General features: G+C 35.0%; 1 protein-coding gene across 1 annotated transcript in view; it reads right to left on the bottom strand.

Annotated features, from left to right (window-relative positions):
- LOC149798570 (diacylglycerol kinase delta-like) overlaps positions 1-20981 on the bottom strand; it is a 241883-nt gene that overhangs the window by 53310 nt on the left and 167592 nt on the right. The window contains exons 13-20 of the mRNA XM_089957383.1: positions 18564-18621; positions 16251-16345; positions 15799-15961; positions 12691-12777; positions 11297-11384; positions 10332-10541; positions 8158-8346; positions 2226-2346 (exon numbers count right to left, since the gene is read on the bottom strand). Of these exons, the coding sequence (XP_089813509.1) occupies positions 2226-2346; positions 8158-8346; positions 10332-10541; positions 11297-11384; positions 12691-12777; positions 15799-15961; positions 16251-16345; positions 18564-18621 (1011 nt within the window). The remainder of the gene's footprint in view (positions 1-2225; positions 2347-8157; positions 8347-10331; positions 10542-11296; positions 11385-12690; positions 12778-15798; positions 15962-16250; positions 16346-18563; positions 18622-20981) is intronic.

Here is a 20981-nt window from a genome sequence, read left to right on the forward strand (position 1 = left end):
GATACATCAGCCCATTGTAAGACTATTGATAAATCAGCAAGTTGTAAGACTATTGATACATCAGCCTACTGTAAGACTATTGATAAATCAGCCCATTGCAAGACTATTGATACATCAGCCCATTTTAAGACTACTGATACATCAGCCCATTGTAAGACTATTGATACATCAGCCCATTGTAAGACTATTGATACATCAGCCCATTGCAAGACTATTAATACATCAGCCCATTTCAAGACTATTGATAAATCAGCCCATTGCAAGACTATTGATACATCAGCCCATTGCAAGACTATTGATACATCAGCCCATTGTAAGACTATTGATAAATCAGCCCATTGCAAGACTACTGATACATCAGCCCATTGCAAGACTATTGATACATCAGACCATTCCAAGACATTTATACATCAGCCCATTGTAAGACTATTGATAAATCAGCCCATTGCAAGACTATTGATAAATCAAATCATTGAAAGACTATTGATACATCAGCCCATTGTAAGACTATTGATACATCAGCCCACTGCAAGACTACTGATAAATCAGCCCATTGTAAGACTATTGATACATCAGCCCATTTCAAGACTATTGATAAATTAGCCCCTTGCAAGACTATTAATACATCAGCCCATTTCAAGACTATTGATAAATTAGCCCCTTGCAAGACTATTAATACATCAGCCCATGGAAAGACTATTGATACATTAGCCCATTCTAAGATTATTGATACATCAGACCTTTCCTAGACTATTGATATATCAGCCCATTCAAGACCTGGAATTCAGATGAAACACTCTACACTGTGCATTTGTGATAGAACTTTTTTGATTATTTGTGACTTAATTCAAAATGCTCCAAGTTCCTTTCAAAATTTCACACCATATTTTAAGGAAATAAACTAATTGTTGAATTTTACTGAACTTATTGGTTTTGCCTTCACTGTTACTTAGTTTAAGACCATAGGGTTTTAATACCAAAACGACATTTCATCTTAAAATGGTTGGTTACTGAAAGACAGAATGTCAAATTGCTATATTTCTTCAAATCAATTGTACTGTACATGATGCATTGTCTCCCCTGTATATTTACATTACCAATCTATAAAATAAAGGTTTGTTTTTGTGTGCTTTTTTTAAATTTTCACCTTTCAATTATAGCGCCCTTTGCCTATGACCTTGTGACATTAAAATTAAAAGGTGTTAATTACCCAAAGAGTAAGCTTATTAAAAAAATTAGTGAAGGCACATGGTTGATAACAATATTTGTAAAGAAACTACTTTTGATTTTACACCTGTGGTGACCATGACTTCTGAGTTTTCTACTCCAAGATCAACAGGCTTCATCCTCACTCCCAGAGCGTGCCAAACACAAAAATGTTTAGTCAGGTCTGTGATTTAGAACTGATGTTATTGTTTAAAAACCATTTATCTTCTTTTATTCAGTGACCTTGACCATTAACAACAAAGGCTTCTTCCTTACTCCATGTACAAGCCACCCAAACTGTTCAGTTAGATGATACAAAATTACATTAATTGTACAGAAGCAAAAGAGGTAACAGGAGATGAATGCACAGACAGACAGATGGACAGACATAATGTATGCTCCACCTTTTGGTGGGTGTATACAATTTAGAGATGTGTTCATGGAATACTGATGCGCCACCACAGTGCCTGAAAACTGACCTATATGCAAAACCAGACAATGTGTGATGGGCAATTGGACACAGGAAACACAATATGCACGTACCACTTTCATGGTGGGGCACAAAAATTAGGAAAATAAGGTGAAGTAGGAAAAACCAGTGTTTCTATATGTAGTTCTTTTGAACAAGTCTTGCAATGATGTGATGTGATTTGGATTTTTAATGTAGCTTTAAAAAATTTTCAGTCATATCGCTATGATGTCTGCAATGTGGCAGTTTATAGTGATGTCTAGCACTGAGGCATCATGCCGCAGACATGTAGCATGATGTCCCACCCAGCCACATCATCCTGACACCAGGCCGACCAGTCCTAACACTAACCTCTTGATGCTGAGTGCCAACCGAGGCAGCTGTTAGTACCATTTTTGTAAGTCTTTGGTATGACTCGGCTGGGGATCGAACCCACAACCTCCCGCATCCAAGTTGGATGCTCTAACCACTAGGACACCGGAGCGGTAGTCTAGCAATGAGTATTAGGTGCTAAATATTTTGCTGAAACTTTCATCCAATAAATACTCACATTGGAATGTCCTCCTCCACAAGAGGAGAGGCGGCAGCACACAGGGCATCTGCATTTGCCAGTAGTACCTTGCTGATAAAACTTCCCCCAACCAACCGCCCTGCTATTGTGCTGCTGATACCTGGGAACAGAAAAGCGACTATCATTACACAGGTACATGCAATGTTATTATTATGGTGGGCATCGTATCAGTATGACCCAAAATTTCAGTTGGTCTGGACAGTCAGTCTCAATATTTACATGAGAACGATATAGACCCAGATCAGTCATGAAATAATGAACAGGCAATTCGTGGTTTACCTTGCTTGCTTCAAATCATCACAAGAATACCATGAATGGCCCAACCCATATTTAATAATACTATATATAGACACCAGTGAAGCATGGCTGACATTACTGACAAATGACCCTGACCTTAAGGTATGTGGTCTTGATTCTCTTTTTATGCTTATCATGATCTTCACTTCCGACCTAAGACCTCATACTCTGTTGGTTTCTTTCTTACCCTAAGTGCATGCCATCCACAAAGATTTAGTCGGGGAATGTACTCAAGAAGAGAAGTTGGTGTGTAAAACCCCCCTTTTTATTTTGAGTAACAATAACTCTGACCTTTGATCAACTGACCCTAAAATCAACCACTTTCTTACTTTAAGGTAGCACATTGTGAAATCTTGGAGTAGTTTAATGTTTTTAAAAATCTGACATATCCATATAGGGAAGGGTTCAATAAAACCTAAATTACAAAACAAAAGTTTACAGGCTGGTGTGCACATTTGTTGCACTGCTCATAAGTTGAATATAACAACAAAGTGTGGAAAAAATAACCCATTACTAATTGTCCAAATAAAACAGCTGAAATAGTATTTTTAAAAATTATCAAGATTTACACAGGTTCAAGATCAAGGATTTCTCTTATCAAATACACAAAGAAATGTGTATGCTGGTAAATGAATTATTTCAGTAAAGACACAAATCAGTTTTGTGCAAAAGAAAACTTCTGCAGTTAATTAGTGGCAGGTCATAAACTGCTAACAATTTCCTAGGGCATGTATGCTTTTAACTGAATGTATCATTTTTGTTCATAGGAGTGTCACTGATTATTACCACTGTGTAAGAATGTTTATTTTTCATTATTAAACACTGAAAAGAAGGTGCATCTACCGTCCAATCTCACCATGGGTTCATTGCTCTGATACATCTAGGTAAAACATGTCATCAGAAAGACATAACAGACTGGTTAGGTCATCACAAGCTGTGCAGAAAGCAATCAAAGTTTGGTCACCATACATAGTCTACAACAAAATTATAATAAGAGGGCCATTTATTTTCTTTTATACATAGTAACTTTTGACCTTTTGACCCTATCAACAGGATTCTTCTTTACTCCAAATGCAAGATGTCAACAAATGTCAGTCCTGTAGTACTGAAATGAAGTTACTGTGTACAAACTATTTTTCTTGTTTCAGTCAGTAACACTGACCTTTGAACTTTTGACCCCAAAATCAGTAAGCTTCTTCCTAGTCCAAGTACAAGCCATCCACAAAGTCTGACACTGGCCTTTTAAAGTAGATCTATTGTTACTGTGCAGAAATCAATTTTAGTTCTTCAGTCAGTGACCTTAACCTTTGACCTCAAAATCAATGCTTCTCTCCTGCCCAGTGTAGAAGCCATCCATAAAGTATAGTATAAGGACAGAAGATTGGACATCATCAAATTACATTTAGATGTTCTACTTTGGTAGACATGAAAAAAATAATGCAAAGATAATTAATCTGTCTACACGATCTGAGTCTACCTGTTCACATTTGTGTTTAGGTTACAGAAATGCACATATCGGTAAATACAATGACTGCAAGAAAATCTGAGTCTTTGATGACACTACATCAAATTTTGATGTCTGGATCAACTGCCTATTGCATTTTGCTGCCCTCAACATGGAGTAGCATTTGCCAGTATATTATTTCATAATCAAGAAGCCTTGGAAATACATGAATTGCAGAGGTCTTGAGCTCAATTATATATCTTTATGTTATGTTATTATTACAAGTTATATATTAAAAAAATCTTTTGATCGTACCATTTTTGTACCTGATGTCAAAACTAAAATAAAATGGAAGCAGGCTGTGAAGCAAGTTTTTTGATAAAAAAAAATGTGCCTGTTATCGGTTTAACACCATTTTTAGGACATAATTGGATATATATGGCGGCTGGTATATTTGGTAGAGGTAAAACCCAGGAAAACACCAGGAAGAACTAATGACCCATGGGAAACTAATGGCAAACTTTCTCGCATACCCACTGTGTCCAAGCCCAACAGGTGAGATGTTGTTGTTGTGGGGTTTAACGCCATTTTTCAGCACATGATAGGCTATACATGGTGGCCAGTATTAATGGTGGAGGAAGAACCTGGGAAAACCCCGGAAAGAACCACCGACCCACGAGAAGCTACTGGCAAGCTTTCTCACATACCCACGTTGGCTGAATTCGAGACTTGAACCGATGCTGACAGAGGTGAGATGGCAGTGATCTGTAATGGAGAGCGCTTTAGACCACTCGGGGCCCCCCCAACAGGTGAGATGCAAGTGATCTGCACCTTAAATCCTTCTGCACCTGGAACCCCTTTTTAAAAATGTAGTGAGTGTGGTACAGTGGCAAGTAACTCAGGGTGATTCTTTGATCTTGGCACACAACTGACAAGTGTTGAGTTGCGTCCTTGAACAGATTTCACAATGGTATGATCAAAGTGTTACTTACAAAGCTCAAGTTCAGTCTCTAAATAAGCAGTGAGGTCAAGGAAAGGGAGTTAGATGAAATTTATGATGACTAGACCACAATGATTTATTAGATATTTACGATGACTAGACCACGATTTACTAGATGATATTTATGATGACTAGACCACAATGATTTACTAGATGAAATTTATGATGACTAGACCACAATGATTTACTAGATGATATTTATGATGACTAGACCACAACGATTTACTAGATGATATTTATGACTAGACCACAATGATTTACTAGATGAAATTTATGATGACTAGACCACAATGATTTACTAGATGATATTTATGATGACTAGACCACAACGATTTACTAGATGATATTTATGATGACTAGACCACAACAATTTACTAGATGATATTTATGATGACTAGACCACAACAATTTACTAGATGATATTTATGATGACCACAATGATTTACTAGATGAAATTTATGATGACTAGACCACAATGATTTACTAGATGATATTTATGATGACTAGACCACAACGATTTACTAGATGATATTTATGATGACTAGACCACAACGATTTACTAGACGATATTTATGATGACTATACCACAACGATTTACTAGATGATATTTATGACGACTAGGCCACAACAATTTACTAGATGACGATGGAGGATTTCAGACAATGAATTCTTGGACTTTGTACTAGATGACATCAGGTACTGATATGTATAGAATACTGTAAATTATTTAAAGAAGTGGAATCAAACTTAAGATTTGTATACATTTAATATAATTCCCCTTTGATCGGGTACCTTGGTAACCAATCATCTGAATCAATGAGACCCGGTAGAAACCTGCAGAGTGACTGTTGATAACAAAAAGAAAAATGTAAACGAATAATATTTCAAAAACATCAATATGCCACAAGAAATAAACACTAATGTATACTAGTATACACAAGAAATAAACACTAATGTATACCAGTATACACAAGAAATAGACACTAATGTATACTAGTATACACAAGAAATAAACACTAATGTATACCACAAGAAATAAACACTAATGTATACTAGTATACACAAAAAATAAACACTAATGTATACTAGTATACACAAGAAATAAACACTAATGTATAATAGTATACACAAGAAATAAACACTAATGTATAATAGTATACACAAGAAATAAACACTAATGTATACCACAAGAAATAAACACTAATGTATACTAGTATACACAAGAAATAGTGGAATGTTTGAAGATTATAAGTACATTTTAACTCCTTGAACTGACATCATAAAAATAATCAAGCTAATCCATTTTGCAAGTCATAAATTTCAATGGCTCCTTGGTTACGAAAATAGGCTGTCAAGTACAGAAGCAACATCTGAACTTTTCAATAGGCAACTGGCACTGCTATGAGATGAACTATCATCGCTCTACTGATTATCGGCAGGGTTCAAAAATATTCCAGTTATGAATTAAGCAAAGAATAAATAACAAGAAATATTCATCAGGTGGATATAAATAATAAAATATATTAAACCTATTTTTTATGTCTTTTCTGTGAACAATATTTTGTGACAATTTACAAGTCACATGGGTCATGTATGCACTTATACATTTTAAATTAAATATAAACTGTTTTTTAAAATGTAACACTAATTTTTTAACCAAAGTCTATTCAATCATGATTACTGAATTGAATGCTCTTTACTTCAACTGTCACCAAGAAACTTCCAGATGAAAATTATCTATCGGAATGGACTTTGGCAATGGTGGCCATGTATTAAACTTGGGTCAAAATAAGAGCGCATCTAGTGGAATCACAATCGAGGGTAGTATGAATTTGTTTATCAACATGTGTAGCTTTCATTGTGATATCACATCGCGTGACATTCAATCTGGATTTTACTGGATCACACCTTTAGGTTCATTTGGTCTAAATATGTCTTTACTTACATTAACATTGATTTTGCTGTATGCAACTCACAAGGCATATAAATAATGACCTTCCAAAGGAATATGGATGTATGTGAATCCAAATGAAGTGAATACTTGCCACTTAATGGTATGTAGAATCAAATTCTAAAAAATGACACCTATTACTGAAATAGTCGGTGTTGAATGCCTACATGACCCACGTGACTTGCACGATAATTGCTAACTGCATTCAAGAAAATGTTATTACAAACAATTTTGTGATTTGCAGTATTATAATAAAATAATAAATAATACAAAAATCATAACAAAATATACATAAATTAACTTCGAAATAAAGTAAGAATATACACTATACATATATTAAGTCTTGTGCGATTGCATGAAAATACTACATCAAAAGGTTACATTACAAAAAAGGAAACCTAAATACACAAAAGTATCAATTCATACACAGGGTTACAAATAAATGAAAATGTGTACATTGTAATAATTTATAAAAAAAAAATAAACATTTGAGCTTTATGGTAAGTAGTAGCAGTTTAAATGTTAAATTCTAAATAACATTGTATCTCACTTGTAACAGACATATATTATACTTTTGCATACTCGCGCAGATGAGAGTAACAAACAGAATACATATGTACAAATCATAATCATGTAGTAATTTACCAAGCTTTGGTAGAATACAGCAAAAGACAGGGTTCCTGCCAAAAAAATTTAAAAATTATTCCAAACCTTTTCCATACCAGAAAAAATGTCCAGACCTCCAGATAAGCTCAGAATCCATATAATGAAACTTCTCCCAAATGCAAAAGAGCAGTCACATAACCAGTTTCTCACAAAGACAGTTGTAATAACAAAAATTTAAGACTTTCTCAAGATGTTTTAGTCATTTTTAAATTTTTCTAGACATTTTAAAGACCTGGAAAAGCAGTTTTCAAATTTAAGACTTTTTCCCAAATCCCAGACTTGTATGGGAACCCAGAAAAGAAGTAGAAGACAACTTAACACAGTGCCTTAGCATTCTTAGTAAAGACGTCACAAGCAAAAGAGTCATACCTGTGCCTTGCTATGCAACAATCAGATAACAATTAGTATATTAAAGGCAGGAAACTTCTTTACTATATAAGAAAGTGGTTAAAACGACCATAGGTTAATAATATCAAAACAAGAGTTGAATTATTTTTAAAAGCACATGATGAAAATGTGATAAGTGGGATAAGTGATATTATGGATAACTCACTAGGCAACATAGGAGGAAAATGGGCATAAGGAAACTGGAAGGAAGGAAATGGAATGTTATCTTTGGTGGGGCTTTTATCCCGCCCCCGAGAAGAAAGATTGGACCCCACACTCGCTGACCGATTGAATGTGCTCATGCTGCTGATACGACGTGAACTTTGAACTCTGGGAGACTGCAGTTCCTCTGCATCTGAAAAATGTGCAGGGGCAGACATAAAATGATGTCCAGTGGGGAAAAAAAATGCAGCAAATCAAAGGAGCAAGTTGAGTACTAGAAAATATATATCTATACAGAAGCTTGCAACCAGGAATTCAGTGGGATATGATGGATAAAGTTACAGTCAAGAAGAGACTGGTTTTGCATCAGATTTTCAGCGCAGACAATATTATGGCTGATATCCTATCTTTGATATGTACACAGATGAGGACTTCCTGATATCTCTGTATCTCATTTAGAATAGGGCACTTCTGTCTTTGAGAAGGTCAGAACCATTATGGAGTGGCATTACTTTCAAATAATAAATCCAAATTAACTTTCACAAGTACTTTATTCAATCCATTTCAGGATAAGAAGATTTTCTCAAACCCTCCGAAATATTTTGTCATTCATTGTATTTATTAAGCATGTTCCCTATCTATTTTCTGAAATCTGACATCATCTTGCAGGAACATTTACTCCTATTGCTCAACAATTGTTAATATGTATATAGTTCAAATGTATGAATATCTGATATTTCATTCTCAGGAGTGAAATTTATATTTACAACTTGCTTGCTTAAATGTAACTTGAATTATTTTACTGGATCTTCCAACTTTGATATGTAAAAAAATTGTGTCCAATGCTTTGTAACTGGTTCTTTTTGTTGCGATTTAAAAAATTTTAAAGAATTTTTCAAATCCAAGATTTTCAAATGTCATCCTTTTTATATAGCATTGTTGAACAGTATATTGAACTTTTCAAGGATACATCTGGATAGAACTGGGCCAAAGAACAAAACATTTTTCATAACTAAATCCAACATTCACAATTTTTCTACATACTCTTTTACACTCTCAAAATGTTAAGTTTTAAAAAATCATAATTCATTATTAAATTTAAATTTTAAGCATTGCTTCATTTACCAAAAAGTAGATCTACAATAAAATTATCAAGAAATATACATATGCCAAATCCATACATGTAGTTACATTTTTTTTAAAAAGGACATAATGCAATAGTAAAACACAGGTGTGCAAAAAAAGGCGTTCCAAGCATGAAAATAGGCCATCAATTGCTTTTTAAAAAATAATCTTTGAACAAACAGCTGGTTAGTCAAATAAACAAAAATAATAATTTTACTTATCGGCACTGAAATGTACACTGGGTAACATTTTTTAGGTTAAAGTATGTAGCAGAATTTTTTAAGTAACAAGCTGAATTACTTCAGAGAAGGTAAAGAAACTAAACCGAGTTAAATAAAGCGAGAAAAATAACAAAACTCTGAACAAAGCACGATATGCAGCAGGAGAAATTTTTTAAGTAACAAGCTGAATTTCTTCTGGGAAGGTAAATGACACTGAACCCCCGAGTTAAATTAAGCGAGAAAAATAACAAAACTTTGAACAAAACACAATATGCAGCAGGTGAACTTCTGTTGACATATCTCAAAATCATTTCAGAGTGGGAACGAAAATAAGCTTTGGTTCAAGTTGAAAAAAGAAGTGACATAATCTATGAAAATGAGAAAATCTAAAAGTTCACGACTGTCATGGAAAAGTTAATGCATACTAATTCTCATTTAACTGATATGTGTGTTTAATTCATTAAACATCAGCCAAAAGAGTGAGCTCACCAACAGGAGAAACTAGGTCAAGATGGAAGAAGTTATCTATGGGCTTTGGGGAGACAGGAAGATGTCTTCTTTAACACAGGTAAATTATAATAAGTGTAGATGCAAGGATCAAAGCAAATAGTTTGAATGGAAATACTATACATCCACATATGGCAAAAGTAGCTATGTATAGATATATGTATATATGAATATATATGTATACATGAAAGCATGCAGTATTACCATAAAATGAAACCCAACCAAAACTTAACAGCAGCACTCTATAGGGTCCTGTTACATGAACATGCCTGGAGAGGAAACCACGTACCACAACAACCATGCCATACACGTCGGATGAAATTACCTAAGACCCACTGAATTTGTGGAGGTTTGAGGGGAGTTTCCGAGGCAAAGACAGAGAAAGATGGTGCTGATCTAGAGTTAGGACTTCCCGCTTGTAAATTACTTGTGTGGTAAGTTGTGGTATTGTCCAGACCTGAAGTTCTTCGAGGTGGTTCATGCAGATAGCCATCCTGTTGTTGCTGCTGTGTCTGGGCATTTTGTTCATCAACAGCTAGAAAATAATTTTATCATAATAGGTATTTAATACGTTTGTATCATAGCATTATGGTATATAGTCTGAAGGTCAGATGTTAACCCTAATCTTTTCACTTCTTGCACGTAAGAAAACAATATTTTTCAAAAAATAAAAAAGCAATCTATTCACTCTTTTAAAGTAAACAAATGGGCACTTTTATCACTGAACAAACATATCTTTGAGAAGTCTTTGCTGTAAGTACAAAAATTGTCAAGTCTTCTTAAAAAGGATATTTTGTATTGTACCTAATGACATACCAAGGTTATTCACAATTTATGAAAATTCAAATACAAATGTCAACATGTCTTAAAAGAATGATTCTTTGTGTATGTTATTTCTTATCTGTTTTATATTTAATCTGTGCATATATGCATGTATCTTGAAGGGCATTTCCATGTATCTTGTAGGGCATTTCCATGTATCTTCTAGGACATTTCCATGTATCTTGAAGGGCATTTCCATGTATCCTGAAGGGCATTTCCATGTATATTGCATGGCATTTCCATGTATCTTCTAGGACATTTCCATGTATACTGCTGGGCATGTCCATGTACACTGTAGGGAATTTCCATATATAGTGAAGGGCATTTCCAATGCTGGGCATTTCCATTTATATTGCAGGGTGTTTCATGACTAGTAAATAAAGAGCATTTGATTTTAGTCAAATAAGTTACCCTCTTTCAAAAAAGATTACTATTCTTGTTGTTATTATTATTATTTTTATTTCTTACCTCTTTCAGTGTGCTCTATAATCTGTCGTATTGCTTTTTTCAAACTGTTAGCTCTCGACATTAGAGCACCTCTTGGCTTGAAAATTGCCTGAAAAAATCATTTTATGTTGTGATATGTCTGAAATCAAAGAACTTAATTATTTTGCAACTGTCTGACAACTAATTAAGTTAATAAATAATAAATGTTATATTTGTTTCAAAGTTCAACAAAAAAGACTTTTTTTTGCTATAAGTGTTAAAGAGTACATGATTACAACCCAAGCAAGTTAAGTTTTACCACGGTAAAAATGTATGATCAAAAGATCATGCATCTTATTATGAATTATGTAAGTGCTTTCTCCAAAATTTCCAGGCAGAGGGTGAAAATCCCCTTCCAATATTACTTTTAAGTGTGATTTTGAGTTTTTAAGCAGAACAGTTTTGATAATGAAAAGAAAAAAGTAAATGAGCCAAGTTCTACCAAACATGTGAGGTTGTTGTTGTTGTGGGGTTTAACGCCATTTTTCAGCACACAATAGGCTTTGCATGGCAGCCAGTATAAATGGTGGAGGAAGAACCTGGGAAAACACCGGGAAGAACCACCGACCCACAAGAAGCTACTGGCAAGCTTTCTCACATACCCACATTGGCCGAATCCTAGACTCGAACCCATGCAGACAGAGGTGAGATGGCAGTGATCCGTAACAGAGAGCACTTTAGACCAATCGGCCACTCGGGGCCCCCAAACTGTGAGGTAAAGATCTTTTTATTTAACAAAATTAAAACTTACAACAGTGAAATTTCAGCATTATCAGCACAAAGGCAGGAAGAATTATGGCTGTTCACTTAATAATAGAATGCCTTTATTACAATAATTTAACAATGCACAATAGTATATAACCTAGAACTGAATGCAATAGCAATTATAAGACTACGAAAATGTATATTTCCATCATTTTAAGCATTTCCAAATGAAGTTGATCAACGACTATTTAAAAATATATAACCATGGCAATCACCACTTCATCAAGTGTGTCATGTAATTTGTCACTGATCAAACAATCTAGTATGGTTGTCATACTATGCTTATATTCAAGTTTTATTAGTTGAAAACCATGTGTATGATTTTCTCACATGCACTCATACAAGAAATGGGTTCTTAAGTTTGTTGATGATTAATGTGACTGTATCCTGATGATAAAAGCGATCACATCTTTGAGAACAAGAATCGTGCTGCAATAAAAACAGAGAAAATATATAAATATTCCTGTACAAAGTAAATAAGATCTGTTTGTTAAATGATTTTATTTCTTATTTATTTTACTGCTTCAACAAAAAAAAATCCAAATTATTACCCCTTAAATGATGTGGAAGTCATACAAACAGAAAAGGTAATCAATCAAAATCAAACTTACTGATTTGATTACTGTATGTGCAGTTATCTCCCCTGGCACAATATCCCTCTCTTGAGAGGCTACATGCACGTCCGAGTCAGCTGTCATCTGGGGAAGGAAAATAAAATAATAATGTTGACTGAATCTGATACAAAATTAGAAATGGAGCAAAAAAAGTCCCACAATAGTGCGTAAAATCATCTGAATGCAAACCTTAACCAAGATGTGGCAAATTGATCGACGAATATATCGAAGGATGGATAGATAAGTATGCTACTCAATGCCTCTACCACTATCCTTATGGGTATTAAAATTCCCCAAATTTAGCTAAGTAATGTTAACGAATGAGAGGTAGGATTTTAAGTGGGACATTTTTATTTGAATTATAACCTGTGAGGTAATTCCATGCTGCCTTGCTACATCACAACAATCCAATGATAACAATAGTTATTCTAGGTAAGCAGTGTTCCAGAAATATCCACTCAAAAAGATCAAGAAACTGACCTAATGGCAAAATTTAAGGAAGAGGTGATGGATGGATAGAAAGATGGATGAACAAGGATAATACTATATGCCCATCAACTGTCACGATGATGCAAAGAAAGGTTATGCAATATAATTTTTTTAAGGAATTATAGAGTAACTTAACCATTTAGGGGTTTAAGAGGGTGTCTTGAATAGCCAGGAACTTGTAGTTGTGGAGTTTGTTATAGAAGGAATCTTTTATGGTCAGGAATTTGTTGCTGTGGTGTTTGTTATAGAAGGAATCTTTTATGGTCAGGAATTTGTTGCTGTGGGGTTTGTTATAGAAGGTATCTTTTATGGTCAGGAATTTGTAGTTGTGGGGTTTGTTATAGAAGGAATCTTTTATGGTCAGGAATTTGTATTTGTGGGGTTTGTTATAGAATGAATCTTTTATGGTCAGGAATTTGTAGTTCTGGTGTTTGTTATAGAAGGTATCTTTAATGGTCAGGAATTTGTTGCTGTGGGGTTTGTTATAGAAGGAATCTTTTATGGTCAGGAATTTGTTGCTGTGAGGTTTGTTAAAGTACTGTTCCTAGCCAGGAGTCTGAAGCAGTAGTGATTGTTACACTGAGTATCTTTCGTAGCCATAAGTATTTAGCAGTGAGTTTTGATGGAGGTGTCTTTAACAGCCTGGTGTTTATAGATGTGGAGCTAGAGTGCATTTTTCTGAGCCAAGAATTTGTAGCTGTGGGGTTTGTTTGCTATAGGTTGTTTAAATAACCAGGAGTTTGTAGTTGTGGGGGTTTGTTAGAGGATAATTTTAACAGACAAGAGTTTGCAACTGAGAGATTTGATACAGTAGGTGTTTTTAAAGCAAGGAATTTGTAGAGGTGGGATTTGTGAGGGCAGTAAGTTCAAAACAGCCTAGCAAGGTCAATAACGTCAACAAAGCCTACAATAAATAGTAAGGTAAAAACAACCTAGTGAGGTTAACAAGATAAACACAGTCTAGACTGGTTAGTTAGGTAAAAACAGCCTAGTGAGGTCAACATGATCAACACAGTCTAGACTGGTTAGTTAGATAAAAACAATCTAGTGAAGTTAACAAAATCAACAGTCTAGACTGGTTAGTTAGGTCAAAACAGCCTATTGAGGTCAACAAGATCAACACAGTCTAGACTGGTTAGTTAGGTAAAAACAATCTAGTGAGGTCAACAAGTTCAACAGAGTCTTGACTGGTTAGTTAGGTAAAAACAGCCTAGTGAGGTCAACAAGTTCAACAGAGTCTTGACTGGTTAGTTAGGTAAAAACAGCCTAGTGACGTCAACAAGATCAACACAGTCTAGACTGGTTAGATAGGTAAAATCTGCATAGTGAGGTCAACAACATCAACACAGTCTAGACTGGTTTGATAGGTAAAATCTGCATAGTGAGGTCAACAAGATCAACACAGTCTAGACTCGTGTGGAATTATATGGCAATGATTTGCTTACCTTGCACTGTATGTTTTCATCAGAGATCTACTGATCTCATATCTCGTCTTATAAATGTGAGCTTTCTTAATAAAGTAAATTAATAAAATGAAAAAAGATATTATTGAATTTACAATATATAAAATACTTCAACTGTCTGAATGAATAGCAGTCCATTTTCTAATCCGAGAACCTCCGAATATTCCTACCCCATTTTGCATATTTGGACATTTAAGCTGGGGTGTGGGGTCATTGCAATAGCATATCAAAAATTTGGAATTCACCACCACCATTGGGTAGCGACATATGGTAGTCGCTTACCAGTGGGCCTAGAAAATATAAACTTCTGTTATATTGATTCATACCTGCATGAAATCGATAGGAAAATGATTTATTTTCTCAGAAATGACAAGTATTATAATCATTATGTCATTAATCCGCTGACAGACAAGATGAAACTACAGCGTAGATAAGATCTGACCCAGTACTCACCATTTGCATTACTAGTCACATGATTTCACAAATCTCAAATGATGACAATGGAAGTCCAACAGTCACATGATATCAACAACAAACTCCTTTATAATGTTGTTGAACAGAAATTCAATTATATTAAATGAAAAACAGATACTTTTCATAAAAACCAGCAATCTGGCCAATCTGATTTATCAAGCCGAGAGCATGTCAACGTGGTCGACACGTGATACAACAAAACTCCAGAAGTTGTTCTCAGAATATATAAAAAAGGAGAATTTTGTGTTCTTTTGTTATTGTATTTTTATTACATCCAGTATATGACTTTCATTTAATATTTTCTTATTTTCTGTCTACAACATTTGAAAATGTGGGTTGTTAGATTTGTGTACTCATGTGACTAGCAATGCAAATAGCAAGTGCCAGGTCACATTTCATCAATGACATAGTTTTATATAATGATTTTGATACTCACAATTTCTGAGAAAATAAGTAATTTTCATATCGATTTCATGCATGTATCACTGGATCTAACGTTTAAAGTTTGCTAGACCATCCGGTATGTTTGTTTGAGCTCATTCAGCATTCTGTTTACATGTTTTTCATTCCCTCCTCATTTAAATTTTGATTCAGAGGTAAAATATAAGACAATGCCACTGTAATAGTGGGGATTAACAGAAGTATTTTAAATTTATAAGATTTATGTTGTGTGACTAACCTGACTTGATGCCTGAGCCTCCTCATTGAGTGTCTTGAGCAAACTTTCCAGCTTCTCGTTTAAAACATTGCACTTCTGACTTATCTCTGAATCCTTTCCTCCCTCCTTTGCATGAGCTTTACCCACTTTGGCTACAAAATCTTTTACAGTTTCACATAAAACTCTGCAAGTAGAAATTAAAACTAATGATTTGTTTGGTACTTTGTGGTAGCACACTATGGTAGCACACTATGGTAGCTGATATGAACTGATCTAACAGCAGGATAAAAGCCTGCAACCTTCTGGAAACGAGTCCGGCACACTAGTTGTTCAGTCATCTGTTCCTACACTATTCTTAACAGACAGGCTTCAACACAAATATTTATGTGTCCCAAAACATTTGTAAAGCTGTGATAGTGAACAAGAGAACAGCTGAAGAAATGAAGAACCACACTACAGAAAGTCACACTCACTTTGCAGAGCTAATGACAGTGGAATGATCTTCGGAATGGAGAATTTTGGAGAGATGATTTGCTACAGAGTCCTCATATACCGATATCGGGTCAAACTGAAATGAAAGAAAAATTATTTTATTCAGGATAAATACACAGAACAAACTCAAGGTGTGTTCTGAAAGTAAAATTACTACCCTCCACTATTTGGCAAATATTTCAAAAAGGTTAAAGTTCTGGTAATCATGACCTATTTTTAAACAGGACACTATTGCAATTACTATAAGGTACCTGCACAGAAAGTTGAATGATGGATGGATGGTCAAGGGTTATACATTTGTTGTACATGTACAACTTCAGAAGGGGGCCCTGAGTGGCTGAGTGGTCTAAAGCGCTCTCTGTTACGGATCACTGCCATCTCACCTCTGTCTGGGTGAGTTCGAGTCCAGGATTCGGCCAATGTGGATATGTGAGAAAGCTTGCCAGTAGCTTCTCGTGGGTCGGTGGTTCTTCCCAGGGTTTTCCCAGGTTCTTCCTCCACTATTAATACTGGCCACCATGCAAAGCCTATCGTATGCTGAAAAATGGAGTTAAACCCCACAACAACAACAACAACAACAACTTCAGAAACATCTATGTGGTTCTGTCAGAAATGAAACATCAACTGATGGATAACTGTATTTACTCACTTATAAGCTGGCACCAACTGCCATCTGCACAGACCAAGATCACATAATATGCCACCAGATCTGGGTCTATACAATTTGTTATGAGTAATTAGTAGAATTAACAACATATAACCTTATCTGCTGGCACATTTTGCAACAGCAGATCAGGTTCTCTGTTGTTTGCACTTGGTCTGGACCTGTGTTGTGTAACTTTCCCTTTTAAGATATGTTTATTACTATAAAAACACTTAATACATTATGGATTGAAAATGACATTGCAGTAAAATGGACCAGTCAAGGGCTGGTAATGCACATGTAAAATGGGAACTACAGTGGTTAGTATTCTGTGATATTTAGGATAAGAATGCAACCAAGGCCCACTACTCCTGTTACATGTATGCAGACTATATCTTTCATGCAATCTGCCAGAGACAGGCACTGAAAGTGGAAGAGATAATGGAAATACAGAGAAATTAAAGATAATTTGTTGGAAACATGCATTATCTGTCCAACTACAGCAGTAAAAATCACTTCTTATCAAGAGATAAATGACAGAATTGCATTATAGTTTTTATGCATTTATAAAATTATGCATACACCCTTTCTGACCCACTCTTAAAGGTAAATTTGCAAAGAACAAAAAAATCAAATTGAAATCAACTTCAGATATTGCATCCAGTATATATTGAATTATAATGTTAAAATAATGTTTCAAATATTCACCCAGGTATCATTTCAGTCCTTTTAGTTTCCATTTGGGTGTATCATTATACCCCTAAAGAATTTAATGTCTAATTATTATAATTTTATGTCTAATTATTATTACAATATTTATTGTTTTAATTTTAATATTTTACACAATTAACACTGTTTGAATAATAAGTTAAAAAACTACTGATCTTTGTCATGTCATTATTAAATGTAAAATACACCCCATCCCATTTTAGGGTCCTAAATGAGTCTGTGCACAGTATCAGAACTTTTCAAACACACATTTGTTACAGTGAATTCATAATTTTTTCGCTGAGGAGTGAATAACATTCTGCTGGAAACCAGGAATTAAATGATCCAACAAACAATGATGCTTGTGCAGAAACAAAAGCACTCCTTTCTTAATCCATGGGTTTCAGTACCATAATAATGTGATTTAAGACAAAAGTAAGAAAACTGATAACCACATAAATGCATGCCTCCATGTTAAGACAAGAAATCTGAGTAGGAGTCACTATCATATATAATCTTTTTACTGACTTTTAAGTCAATGTAAACTTTAATTGATGTGAATTTCACTGTAATTAATCAACTTAACAATTTCAATGACAACAAATGGCTAACTTTACCTCCAAATGTAAGTGTAAATCTCTTTACCACATTCAATGAAAAATGTTGGAAGGAGATACAAATTATACATATATTGTAAATAAAGCCATCCCACATTACCTCATATGCACAATTTTGTATTAAAAGCTTAAATAAATGAAGTCACAATGGTGTTTTTTTGTCTTATTCTTTTGCATTCAACTCGATGTTTTCTGTTGAAAAAAACAATGGAATATGGGGCATATAGGATGTTCAGTATATAGGATGTTTCAAGTTATAAATGAAAATTTGCCAGCATTTTTTGAATTGGAATTACAACTGTATAATTGTTTCTGTCATATCTTACCTGCTGAGACAATTTTCTAGGAGGCGGCATGTAACCTTCATATACCCATACACTCCACCTGAAAAATATAGCAATGATAACGAGATGCTTCCAGGATCTTATCTAAAAGGTGGGGGGCTCCCCCTTTGTCACAAAACAAGAGGGGAGAAGAAGAAAGAGGAGGGGGAAGAGAAAACAGCGATAGTTTAATATTTACCTAACACTTCAATATCCATCTCTTTCTTCCTGATGCATTCTGTTGTTGTTGTTGTTGTTGTGGGGTTTAACGCCATTTTTTAGCATGATAGGCTATACATGGCGGCCAGTATTAATGGTGGAGGACGAACCCGGAAAACCCCGGAAAGAACCACCGACCCACGATGCATTCTGTTACAGCCCTACTAAACTCAAAATCATTAACAGATGTTGCCTCCAGTTGTATTGTTTCTGAGCTTAATCTGTTTCTTACCCAAGTATGAATATTGTTCTGTACTGGGAACCCCCTTTATGAATATTGTTCTGGACTGGGAACCCCCTTTCACAGTTCACTATAGGGCATATAAATAGCTAGCTTAGCCAGCTGGAATAAGTTTGGAAACTGTTCTTTATAGTTGTTATTTACAATTTCCTGCAGCTCACAGTTATAGTCATTTTGATACTTCTGGTCCAAAATAAGATTTTTCACTAACATGAGCACTGATCAAGTTTCATGTTCCTGAATCAGTGCTTTACTTCATAAGAAAACAGTTTAGCTATCTGCTAATGTATTAGGATTGTTAAGTCCATTAATGCTTGTTCAGAGAGGTACTTTGATTAAATATTTCCTAATCTCATTTTTTAAATTCTTATTAATTAAATTTATCTTAACACGTATTCAGTATATAGTTTTGTAGTACACGATCCGGCAGGGCTAAATTGTTTGAGAAAAGAAACTAAAATTGCATTCTGCTTCTAAAATGTATTTTAATTTTTATTCAGCCTTTTCTACATTTAATTTTGAAATATCACTGAAATGGGGTTAGACTATAACCAGCATGCTTCAGTTTTTGTCCCTTTAGCATGTACATTGGACAATCATTTAACACCATTTCCAGGTTTAAAATCACTCACTGGTACCGCCATTAACACTTTCCTAGCTCCAATAATTTCATAAACTGTACAACTTTAAAAATAAATTGCCTTCGTCACCCAGTATTTGCTGAACTGAATAATCTAAAGATGAACTGTGCTGGGAATTAGCCATTTTGGGTTCTCCAGCTAGCCTGTATTATTCATGTACATTTAAAAAACTTTTGATGCGAGGTTCAAACTATGACAGAATGTTTGCTTTCTCTGGTACTGATTATAAGAACTTTAAGCCTAACATGCAGACAACATTCTTGTTATCATAATCATCACTATTACCACTCTTTAATAATGAAAATCAAATGCAGAAAACAAACATAAATTGCAAGTATTGTAAATGAAGACAAATCCCTCATTCATCCCAGGCATTATGGATTACGCTGGCAGTTCGTGACATGTATGTTAGTCTGGTCTACAGTCATGTATGTTAGTCTGGTTTACAGTCATGTATGTTAGTCTGGTTCACAGTCATGTATGTTAGTCTGGTTTACAGTCATGTATGTTAGTCTGGTTGACAGTCATGTATACAAGTCTGGTTTACAGTCATGTATGTTCATCTGGTTTCCAGTCATGTATGTTAGTCTGGTTTGCAGTCATGTATGTTAGTCTGGTTTACAGTCATGTATGTTAGTCTGGTTTACGGGGCCCTGAGTGGCTGAGTGGTCTAAAGTGCTCACCGTTATGGATCACTGCCATCTCACCTGTCTGAGTTCGAGTCTCGGATTCAGTTAATGTGGTTATGTGAGAAAGCTGAAAGCTTGCCAGTAGCTTCTCATGGGTCGGTGGTTCTTTCCGGTGGTTTCCCGGGTTCTTCTTCCACCATTTATACTGGCCACCATGTATAGCCTATCTTGTGCTGAAAAATGGCATTAAACCCTACAACAACAAAAAGAAGTCTGGTTTGCAGTCATGTATGTTAATCTGGTTTACAGTCATGTATGTTAGTCTGGTTTAGAGTCATGTATGATACTCTGGTTTGCAGTCATGTATGTTAGTCTGGTTTGCAGCCATGTATGTCAGTCTGGTTTAGAGTCATGTATGTTAGTCTGGTTTAGAGTCATGTATGTTAGTCTGGTTTAGAGTCACGTATGATACTCTGGTTTGCAGTCATGTATGTTAGTCTGGTTTGCAGCCATGTATGTCAGTCTGGTTTATAGTCATGTATGTTAGTCTGGTTTACAGCCATGTATGTCAGTCTGGTTTATAGCCATGTATGTCAGTCTGGTTTATAGTCATGTATGTTAGTCTGGTTTGCAGCCATGTATGTCATTCTGGTTTATAGTCATGTATGTCAGTCTGGTTTACAGTCATGCA

This window comes from Sinohyriopsis cumingii, chromosome 5 (genome assembly GCF_028554795.1).
Source record: "Sinohyriopsis cumingii isolate HCF-2022 chromosome 5, ASM2855479v2, whole genome shotgun sequence".
In the NCBI taxonomy this organism is placed as follows: domain Eukaryota; kingdom Metazoa; phylum Mollusca; class Bivalvia; order Unionida; family Unionidae; genus Sinohyriopsis; species Sinohyriopsis cumingii.